Source organism: Hetaerina americana, unplaced genomic scaffold (genome assembly GCF_022747635.1).
Source record: "Hetaerina americana unplaced genomic scaffold, ioHetAmer1.1.p SCAF_3, whole genome shotgun sequence".
NCBI classification, from domain to species: Eukaryota; Metazoa; Arthropoda; class Insecta; order Odonata; family Calopterygidae; genus Hetaerina; species Hetaerina americana.
The window spans coordinates 35,117,399-35,129,521 of NW_027286874.1; the positions used below are offsets into that span (position 1 = coordinate 35,117,399).

The window sequence follows — 12,123 nt, forward strand, 5'->3', positions numbered from 1 at the left end:
GTAGCATCTTGGAACATTTACTTTTTCTTATTTTTAAGTACCTGCTGGGTAAATTTTCAACGATAAAACTTATATCGGCGATAATTCTTGAAGAAAATATCGCGAAAGCAGCATGCAGTAGAGATATTAAAAGAATTGATTTTGTCCGAAATAGCCTTTTTTGTCTTCTTCTTTTGTATTTCAGAGTAAAGTTGTTTTAATTAAAAAATATAAATGTTTTATTTTTTAAAAGCTTACATTAAATTACGTAACTTGTTAGATCCAGGCATATTTATTTTAGAAAGTATAATAATTCTCTGTGTAAACAAAGTTTCAGCTCTATGAAATAACTGCTGATTTTCAAGAGCCTTTTTTAAATCCTATCTCATATATCGAAAGGAAATTACACTTAGCAATATATTGGTGAAAGGGTCACCGTAATGAATACTTATTTGCATGCATAAAAGTTTTAAAGGGTCCATTAAGTTTTTCAAAATGGTTAAAGCTTTCCGTTTAAATATCATCATCGGATATCGATTAAATTCTGATCATTTTCTCTAATCCCACATTTTATCTGTCTGATACATACTAATATATGTTTCTTTTTGTAATGGGTAAGTTTTAAGTCATGAATTGGTCACGTGACTTGTTGAATCCCCGTCTGAATTCAACAATTCAGACGGGGATTACACGTCAAATTTCACCGTCGACATTTTTACATCAATTGATCTAAAATACATTTGAACGATGGGGAGTCAACGCTTTGGAATACATTTGAAGCCATTGGTTTAAATCTGAGAACAATGATCCTTCAACGTTCACGTTTCAAGCAAAACTCAGTCATTCATCACGCTACATATCCTGAATAAAGCCATCAAAAACACACTCGCAGTGCATTACGTTGAGGGTTTCCCGAGGAGAAGTTATTGCAGTAGCAGTTTCACGCGAGGAGGGGGTTTCCATAGGGCGCATTTCATGGCGGTCTCGGCAGTTTTTGCGAGCCATTCTCAGACCATGCCTTAAGGGCCGCGGGGAAATTTATCTGGTGATGACACGCGCAAATTAACTTTAAAGTGATGCCTCGTAATATACCTGATGCCTGGATCTACTGAGGTAACCGCCATCATCCTCAGCTGACCCCGTAGGATCCCGAATATCTGATATAAATAGGTAACTAATTCATGCGTTAAAGAGTATTTATTTTTATTCTCTGCGTGTGTTTACATTTGTTGTCTCAATTGTTCGTAGTAGTTATTGGGAAATTCCGCCGACAGCTAATTATCTACGGAGTAAGGAGGCAGGATGAAGACCAATCCGGCTTCGGCATTAATCTACTTTTAATAATAGGTACCCAGGGGTCCACTGTTTAACTTCTCATCCGACGGACGGCGTGCTAATTTTAAGAGCTCTCTGCGAAGCACCGCAGATAAGAATCGGGTTATCACCGAAAAATTCTTCCACCTCCGGGATTTTAACTCAAGCACTCGAGCTGGGGAGCCAGCACATTAGCCACCGACCATCCCGATCCCCTTTTTGGGCTCAAATCGCCATTCATCACCACTTCGTCATAATCATATGATTTGACCTAAGGGACAAGTGCAGGAGGGAGGGAGTATTGCTAAACACTAAAAATATGAATACGGTGCGTGCATCTCACTCTTTATTAGCTATTTTAAATATTGTGGAACAGCCTTCAAATATGGTAATAGCGTACCAATCAAATATGTATCAGGAGAAATCAAGCATGAATACGTCACTCATTCGTTAATTGCAAGTGCGTATCAGCCATCGGTATTGGTATGCTTGAAAATTCTGCTCTGATAAATTTACAGTTCTGAGATAAACTTCACCCATAAAGTTTCGGTCTTTGAAAAAAAGAAACGTAAGAAAAACAAGTATTACTATATGTTGATCAGTGATGAAATGATGATATATTAATGTTTACACTCTATATATATCTACATATTAATCACTACGGAGTTCTCTGTGGTTCATTATTTACGTAATTATTTATTTCTTATAATACTCATTGATATAACAGGATTATGTGCAGGTTAAGTGCCAAATTAAGAATAAATTCAAAAATGAAATGTACTTAGCAACTTTTATTCCTTGTATTCCGGTGGCGGCGGGTTAACGTCCTCGTTTGCCAACCCAGAGGTCGCGGTTTTGATTCCCTGCTAGGTGGTTTTTCCTCCACTTTGGACTTGGGTGTATTTAATTGTCAAATTGTTATATCAATGTGCAAGGTCCGATGTAAAGGTCTAAGTGCTGTTTTCAGACTAATACAAAATAAATAAATACATTTCGTAAATTACTGCCATTTAGGTAAATAAGAAAACACCTGCTTTAGTGGAAAATTTGTGAAATCACCTATGGTCAAACCGTCTCAGATAATGAAGCAAGACGTACAAAAAGCTCACCGTTGTGGAAGGCCGAGGGTACAAAAACAAAACAGCGCTGACACAGGTTATGCCAACAAAAACCTTTCGTCGAGTGAAATAAGGTTTTACGGGGAGCCTAAGCTTAGAAAGGAATCAAGAACAAAGTGAGAGACAGGGCTGGACCAATAAAAAGGTCAAAAATGAGACAAGTGCGAGTGCACGGAATAAAGCCGAGATATTATTCTAATATTTATTTGTACTGATAGACATGGCTGCGAATTGACGTGGAATAATCTCTTAATGGTAGAAAATATTCTACCGTTGTGTGTGAGACACTGAAGTGCAGTGATCTGAGGCCGTAGTGGATCTTATTGTCAAATGATTAAGTGCAGAATTCCTGGAGAAATCCATAGTGACCAATGTTTCTGGGAATAATTGAGCCCGTAAAGGGTACGGAGGGTACGGATAAATTTATTGTTATCCTATTTTTCAAAATGAAATAATTTCATTTTAGGGTATTCGTTATCTTTTTGCAGTTCATTACGATTGAGATAGCACAATTCCAAATAAAATCAATATATTTTAATCTCTTGCTCATTTAAAACCTCATATACTATATGTACAATGTTTACCGCCTGCGAGGTATGATTTTATAACGTTATAAGATAATATTATCATTCATTTCATATCGAATATATTCAATGAAACGTTTAGCCTTTGGTTAAATTAACCCACCACCTACCGCCTACTAGACTGAATCATGGAAATATTCAAACTTATTAAATTATATGCAGCTCACTGGTAGCATAAGGGAATGTGATGTTAACAGCCAAATATATAATTCCGTCAAATTGAAATTTCATTTCACTGAAATATTTCATGAATAAATAAAATAAAATTTTTCTTGATAACTTCTTGATTACTGCGTGAAGTGATGGACAATGGAGTTAGCTTTAATGACGGTGAATACTTTTCATATCTGAAAAACACAATTCCGAATGCTAATTCCGAATCCTGGCTGGATCATTAACATCATTGGCTGTGACAATGGGGGCAGTTCTTTGCTTCCAAATATATTGAACTGAAAGCAAATTGTAATACGCACAGTTGATGGCTAAACTTTGATGATGGAATATTTAAAGTATTGTGCATAAAATTGGAAATGGTAAATTTACCATTGCTACATGCGCTAGAGTAGCAGTGATTAAAAAAAAGATTTTTGAACTTGTTACTAATGATAATTCTCCCTTTTTATGCTTTTTCTTGAACTTTCTAAACGATTGTCAATTAAAACCGAATAACGACTTATCCTTTTGAGCTGATCTCATTTTTGTATATGCATAACATAACATGTAAGCACATAAAGCGAAGGTTTAGTTGAACCAAATGTGATACGTATTTTTTCCGATTTATGAATGTCCTTAAAAAGACATCCAAATTGTTTCGTTACTTCTTTTATGGGCTATTATCTGCCATACCGTTAAGAGTTTAATTACATACAAGTTTTCACATGTATACCAATTAGTACTGGTTAAGACAGTAAAGAGTAATTAATTTAAGCTAATTTGCGGAAAACTAAATGTTACTTGTATTTTCCCTTGGAAAAAATCTCATTTATAATTATTCTTAATAATTCTCAAGGAAAAGCTTCCGTCAATAATCGCTCCCTTTGCCCGCCGTCATGAGCCAGTTTCTCTACATTTAAATAGTTACATTTCGATAGTTATTTACAAAAAATTATAAATCTTTATTATTTCTACATACACAAATCTTTCCTTGATTTACGATTTGACAAATGTCATTAAAAATATTATCTTTGGATTAGCAATCCTAATTAGTATGCTGGTCGGCCGGAATATGTAAGGAGTTTGAACCTCCTTCCGAAATGACCTGCAAATTTATTTGTTATTTAACTTGTAAACATAATCCAGATGTTAATCGTAGAAAAATGGCTCAAATCTTTGGACAAGAATGGCAAATATACAATGTCTATCAGCCTTGAGTTTGAACCCTATAAACCACGAATTTAATCTTAGATTGACTTTGAAACGTTAATAACTCGCCTTAAACTAAGCCCTATGAGGTGTGAATATTCATATTCATACTGGGGAGATATTTTCTATTCCCTTCGTCCGTTTCACTAGATCCTGCTTCCGAGCCTTTAAACCTTAATGTTAAATGAAGCTCTTCTGCTGACAGTATTGAAGCAAGTTTTATAATATCTTTAATCGTATGTCCTCCCTTCCATTGTTAATCATTTCTTTCATGAATCAGCATCAACAAAAAACTCATAATCCCAGAACACATCCGTTGTCGGGATCAAGTGAGCTGTAGATTCTTGATTCCATAATTCTTCAGTTCGACTTATTTAAGTTAAAAATCACGGTTTGGCTGCCGTATTACGCACTTCATTGTTTTTCGGCTTGCATGATATATCATAATTACTGTAATAGTATTTTAATGATGCATTCGGTTTCTCGTGATTCAAATTCATCGAAAAATTATTCTTTACAATATTAAGCAATCGCAGCAAAATCATCAAATTTCACGGTTTCCCTACTACCTCGTTCCCTCTTGGAGCTTGGCGTGAGGCTTCTCCGCGGTGTTTTTGCAAAACAGTGTATCGCCGGCAGATCTTAGAACTCGCGCTCGTGGAACTCGATCCTGCTGTAACCCATATTTAAAGGTCTGCCCAAACGGGTAGTTTGGCTTTTAATTAAGCTTTATGACCCCATTTGCGCCCCTAAAATCGGAAGTATGTTTCGAAGATGACGGAAAAAGCGGGATAGCAAAAAATTCTTGCACCCTCTGAAGAACTTTTCATTCTGAGTAGGGTAAGTTTAATTATCAGTTACAAGTATATGCACCTGTATATTTACCTGTTATATACCTGTACATTTTCTTACCTTTTCGCATTAATGCTTAAAGAAAGTGCGTTATAGGAATAAGAGAAAAATCGAGAACCATAGGACGGCCGGTTTCGATGAAACGGCGAATTTCATAATTGATCGGCAAAGTCTTCAAGATTGCACTCGAAGCATTTGCTGCATTGGAATCCAAGAAATGAAACTAGAAAGATTTTTTTCAATTCAAAATGGTAAAGAATTTATTTAGCCAACAGATTTATTTTTTTCAAAATATATTTAGTTATCATGGCGCCGTGAGGAGCTAACATGTGGCTTTTAATCATTCTTTTAAAATATAATCGTTCAAGGAAATTTGATTGTTGCATCATCAATATTTATTTCACCCTCTTATTTTCCCTCCATCCCTAATCCTGTCTAGGAATTGTAGGCTTTCTCGTCAATTACCTGTTTTGTTGCCCTGCTATCAAACCCATTCAGTTTTTTACCACATTCCGGCGGGATTCAAAAGGTACTAGGTGACATTGAGTTCATGATAAGTCAGTCTTTGTATGGAGTGAGGTAATGAATGACATATGAAAAGAAAGAAACCCACCTTTGTTGTACTTGATCACTGAAAAAACTTGCTTGAGTTATTTGCTTGAAATTCTCCAGAGTTTTTGTTGCTTTGAGTGATCGTATTTATTAAATGACTTAATAAAAAAAAGAGAAGAACGAGATTTTTGAATTGAGAAGAGGTTAATAAAATGAAACATATTCTGTTTTTTGGTGGCCTCTGTTCCATCGTGGCCAGAATTAAGATGATATAAACACTGACGCCGATTTTCGAAAACTTGCTTACTTTTCCTCGGACCCACCGTTACTATAATTAAACGAGAATAAGTACTGTCAATTATCGAGCGTCTCCCAGCTATAATATGCTTATCCCACTGCCCTCATTGCCTCCAGCGAATAAAAGATACCGCGAGACACCTACATGCATGATGCGAGTTGCCTTTTAATAGCTAATGGAGGGTATTTATGCTGTCGTGCACTTTAACCGAAATTGAATTGGAAGATCTTTTATGCACGGTGTTTAAGTAAAAGATTCCATTGCGACTTATCATGATCACTGAGGAAAAGAAAACACGCATTAACGAAACTTTCTACAGGAAGCAATCATATTTTCCAAACTTCACTTATTCGTTTAAGTTGCTGTACTATCGTTTTGGTAATATTTACTCCCGTACTAAACTGCGTTGAACTGCACTAAGAAAATATTATCTCAGGATCAAATATGCCAAAAATGACCTAGTTCAATGATCAAATTGTCACATTCACCTCTTGGAAATATGTTTCAGTTCATTTTAATTAGATTCAAAATGCACAAATTCAAATTTTTTGGAGAAAGGAGCAGGGAAAAAATGGCCATGAATGCTTAGGTACAACTTTAGGATTCATTGAAGTAACTTGCATAGTTTAATAGGTAAAATATTTATTTTCTGTTTTTATCCATGTAATTGATTGAATGCGTTATCGAATAATATCAAGTGCCACAGATTTACTTAAAACAAGATAGAAGCTACATAGCATTAAAATATATTGACTGGAATAATAAATACCAAGTGTCTATATAATTTTCTGCTCTATTTTACGTCTTAATAATTTTATCGACTACTTGATAATGCAAGTTTCTACTCTTAAATTGATTTGAATTTTTTACAGTGGAAACTAACTGAATTTTTGTAAATGATATGCTCTTACCCTGCTGTTTTTACAGTTATAGACAGTCTTTATCATACACCATTGTGAGATGATCTTCATAATATACAGCAGTGGAACAAATAAAAAAATCATAAATGAAATCCTCATTCTGGTTCTGCTAAGGTAGTCAGTTCTGGCTTGACAGCAGGTGTCACATAAACAAAAATAATAGCTTAAAGTGTTACAATTATAAACTTCATATATTTCGTCACGTTTTTTTCCAAGCCCTAATTAATTCTGTATAATAGCCATACTTTTATTCTCTCCTTCACAGCATTAACGACTGTAATATTCTTAAATCTTAAGGTATATCATTAAAAATTAGAGGTACAGTAACCTCCAATTTTCTTTGGTATGATATATTTTTGTTATATACTTAATATTGTCCCTCAATGTTAATTACTTTTTATGTAAATCACGTGTTTTATATTTGCCATAAAAATAGTTTCCTATTATGATAGCATATCTATGCAACCTGTCTACCCGCAGAATTCCTCATTTTTCAAAGGTATTTCTTTCATCTAGAATATTTGTATTTTTTGATCTAGCCCCAGATATTTTCTCTAGGATTTTATATTCAAACCATCAATTTAGACCAAACGTAATTACTTTTAGAGGATAATTTGAAAATGTTGCACTCCCTAACTCATATTCGTATCCCAACCCTGAGGGTGGACATGATTGATACCTAAATATTTATCAGATGACGTGGTCCATAACCGTTCCCAGTTAATTAACGTCAATCTCTTTTTATACATGCAGGTCTCGTTACTACCACACTTCGGCTCAGAAATAAAATCGATTTTATGCTTCGAGGGGTAACTGAGTAAAAACTCAGCTTCGGAAACACGTCAATTTTTACATCTCCGTTAGCATGTCACGTTACTCGAGTACAATTCATTTATCCCCGTAAGTATATGCAGTACTTCATTATACAATATTGCCTATTTAAAATATTTAAGGCTCTCATATTTTTCGTATAATTTTTTAGGCCAATCTAGGCATGTTTTTCAAAATTTAATTTATTTGTACACCAAGAGAGAAGAGATTTTCCCTGACTTTTTTCTGAAAAATTTAACTTAACGATAATAAAGGTTGCCTAACCAATTTGAAAAGGAATATATACAGGCAAAACCCGAAAGAGTCACTATTGAAGAAGTATGAATAGTCTCGAGCTACAGGATGCGTTTTGAAAGTAATGCAATTGAATTTCCCGAGAGAGAATCAAGATGGTTGCCAATAAACTGAACTTGTCATCTACTGTTGTATTTCACATTGCTACTGAATAATTAGCGATGAGGAAAGTGTGCGCCAAGCTTGTGCCAAAGGTGTCGTCAGATGACCAAAAGACCAATCGAGCGGAAAGTTCAAGTGAACTTTTGCAGCGTATTGAAATTGAAAATGATAATTTGGTCAACATCATAACTGGTAATGAAACCTGGGTTTTTTAATTCGACCCAGAAACAAAACGCAAAAGCTCCGAGGGGTACACCGACCTGTCCCCCAAGCGCAAAAAGGCAAGAATGAGCAATGCTGCATTTGAAAACAATACTCATTGCATTTTTCGACAGTAAAGGATTGGTCCATAAGGAGTTTATTTCTTGCGGACATACGGTTAACGCTGCCTACTGCGTGAATATGCTGGAAAGACTCCGAAAAAGGGTCATAAGAACGATAACAGACATCTCCGCTACCTTGCAACTCCATCACGACAACGCACCTTGCCACAATGCCCTACGAGTCCGCGAGTTCCTGGCCAAACATCAGGTACCAACGCTGCCCCCACCCCCCTATAGTCCTGACATCGCCCCAGCAGACTTCTCTTTGTTTCCTCGGATTAAGGTAGCCCTGAAAGGAACCCGTTTCTCGCCCATAGAGGAGATCCAATCAGCCCTGACAAAGACCTTGCGAGGACCCCGAAGACGCCTTTCAGGGCGCATACCGATCAAGGCAGGGTCGCTGGAAAAAATATGTAGATTCCCAAGGACAGAGCTTCGAAGAATTTTAAGTGTTTGTGCAAATACATTCAATAAATAACTTAAAAAAATGAAAGCATTACTTTCGGAACGGATTCTGTAGATATTTGATACCTGTTCATTTAATCATGTGACACTACTGCCCTAAAATGAAATGAGTAATTAAAATACTCGAATTAAAATAGATAAAAATAGTCGTTTGTAATTGGAAATATTATTCTCGGGTCCGCAGCAACGTTGACTGAAGTGCAACCAAAAGGTGTGGCTGTGGACCAGTGGGAAGAAATTTTGTCCATGTTTCTCCTCATTTTTCTCTTTATATGGCTTAAACATAATGGATGTGGACGAATATTTATTTTACTAATTTACAAATGATTTGCAGCTCAGCTATTTTATCCTTACTTTCATACTCCATGCTCTCATAGACTCCATAATTATGTAGATGCCTACCAGATGACGAATCACAGCACACTCCTTGATCCCAATTAAGGGGAGCACCATTTAAGAATATTAATCAATGGAAGAAGACTCACCGCCAAGTTTTAAGCATAAGTGCGCCATAGGTTAGGCTGAAACCAATCTCTCGAAGCCAGACGCGTGCAGTGCATGTTGCGACACTAGGCGGGGGGTACATGACCACCATCTGAAATAAAAGAGCAGAAGGTGGATAAAACGCGTGCACACGTACAAAAATTACATAAAAAGTGAATGATGAATTGCGAAAATCGTGCAGCCGTGTAAAAATAATTCATATTTGTATGGGAATGCAATAATTTTTGATGAAGTATCTGGATAATAAAAAAATACATTATATTTGATAGGTAACTCATATTAATCTTCGGGAGATTTTTATTTAGTTAGTCTATAGTTTAAGGTATAGCTTATAGGAAAAAGGTTAACCTGTTCTGCATATTAAAAGCTCGCCGAAGAAGACATTACGTGACACACTATATCAGGATAAACCCTTCTCCAGTTCTTTCAGTCCCCATGGCCCCTCTTTTACCTTTCACACCCCGCCTACCCGTCCTTCAACCTGCTACTACCATCTTCAAAATTCCATCCCCGTGCAAAATATGCTGCATACACCTTTACTGAATCCTTTGGATCTTTGCGACTGTTACTCTCTCCTCTCTTTTCATCATTGGTTCTTCGTTTGCTTTCCGTCCATTTTACCTTGTCCACACTTCTCCATCCACATATCTTCCACTCTGAGTCTACCTATAGTTTTCCTTCAACGACCAAGTTTCCGTGCTTTATAGAATTAGTTTTTCAAATAAAAGTATTTTATCATTTTTCCTTAACATTCTTGCTCAATGTCCCTGTAATCAATCAATTGCAAATACGAAAACATTTTAAAATAAGAAACGCTAATCGTTGATTTAAATCAAATAGATTAAAAGTATTATCAACTTTCATTTCAACATTTTATGTCATCCTGAATTGGCAAATGGTATTTTTGTTTGTAATTGGCGGATTGTATTGTATATTACGAAAGCATTTGAAATCAGCCTCGGGGAATATGCTTAACATAATCATATGTATTAGAAGTATAATTTATTTTTCAGAAATCATTTGCTGTTGGTTCAATTTATATTCCCTTCCCACAACACAAGGGGCTTGGTTTGTTTTTCATTTTTGGACCGTGTATATCTGACATTCTCCTGATTTGTATCGTCTATACGAGAGTTCTTTGATTGATACGAGGGTCATCCGGAAAGTAGTACCCGTTCGTGCCGCATGAAGTGCTGACGACGCGAGTAGCCGCTGGACGAGGTCAGATAGCTTCAGTGGCTTGTCTGCCTTCTCTGAGCCAAGTTGCGTGACGCTAGCATTGCCTGTGTTGTTTCTGTGATTGTTTACAATGTTTAAAAAAATTGAGAACGCCGCCAGTTGTGAAGTGAGGGCAGTGATTAAATTCCTCAATGCAAGAAACGTTCGCCCATGTGATATTCATCGCCAATTAAAGGAGGTGTATGGAGACAATGTAATGGACGAGTCGTCTGTTCGGCGGTGGTGTCGCAACTTCAACATGGGGAGGGGGAACACACACGACGATGAGCGTTCGGGGAGACCGTCTGTCATTACAGACCAACTGGTGAGCTCAGTTGACGAATTCGTGAGGAACGATCGGCGCGTCACAATTGATGACATCTGTGAGCATTTTCCCAATGTTTCTCGAACAATTGTTCATGAAATTGTTAAACACCATCTGCATTATGCAAAAATTTGTGCAAGATGGGTCCCTCGCGTATCTCAATGAGCTGGCGGCGAAGGACTATGCAGCAGGAATACAGAAACTTGTCACACGTTATGACAAATGCCTTAATTTGCTTGGAGATTATGTTGAGAAGTAGTTTAAAGTATCCTCTTTCAAATAAAATTTTTTATGTTTGTTAATATTTACTTTTGTGTCTTTATTTCACGAACGGGTACTACTTTCCGGATGACCCTCGTAATTCAATATGTTCGTCGTTCAATTAAGCTCAACCATATTTGACGGATCCGCTGGTAGCCGAATGGTGCTGTCGAAAACTCACCTGTTCGGGGTTACAGTGTTTGATTGGCTGATGTGTGTGAGGATCGGAACGAGTTGGCAATTCTTGGCCCAGAATTCCGGAAATATCCTCGGGGGAAAAGCAGAGCATGAAACTAGCGGCCAGGAGCACGGATACGAATAACTATAGAATCAGTTCTGTTGACGTCAAGGAAGATTGAGAGGAAAACCAAGTTATTCCTCTGCTTTTGAAACTTAGAATAAGGGATATTGTTCGAGTGAATTCCAAAGCCTCCGAACAATTAACACTGAGTAAATTGGTAATAACAAGACAGTAAATATTTTTCTTGAGACTCATTAGAAGTTGTGATATCGTTATTTTTTACGTATATTTCATGTAGGTTATCCTGGAGAATGTTTTAAGCAACCGAGTGTATGTATCGATAAGGGTATGGTAGGACGAATTTCAGGAGTTACACGTATCTGCGAAATAAACGGCCGTGGTCGATGAATGAACAGTCAAGGGTGATAGCCTCAGGGTGAATGTGATCAAAATCTCGGCTGAGAAAGAGAAAGAGTAAAAACCGATGATTAGGTAATTTTGCATTTGTCTATATTGCGCAAATATGCACGTTTATACGCTTATTCACCAGGAAATGATAATGATTTGGGAATAATAATTG

The 12,123-nt window shown here is 36.6% G+C and overlaps 1 protein-coding gene across 1 annotated transcript in view; it reads right to left on the reverse strand.

The window, feature by feature from the left end:
* Positions 1-12,123, reverse strand: part of LOC139689989 (uncharacterized) — a 335,109-nt gene that overhangs the window by 59,685 nt on the left and 263,301 nt on the right. Inside the window, exon 9 of the mRNA XM_071587153.1 lies at positions 9,480-9,589. Coding sequence (XP_071443254.1) covers positions 9,480-9,589 — 110 coding nt within the window. The remainder of the gene's footprint in view (positions 1-9,479; positions 9,590-12,123) is intronic.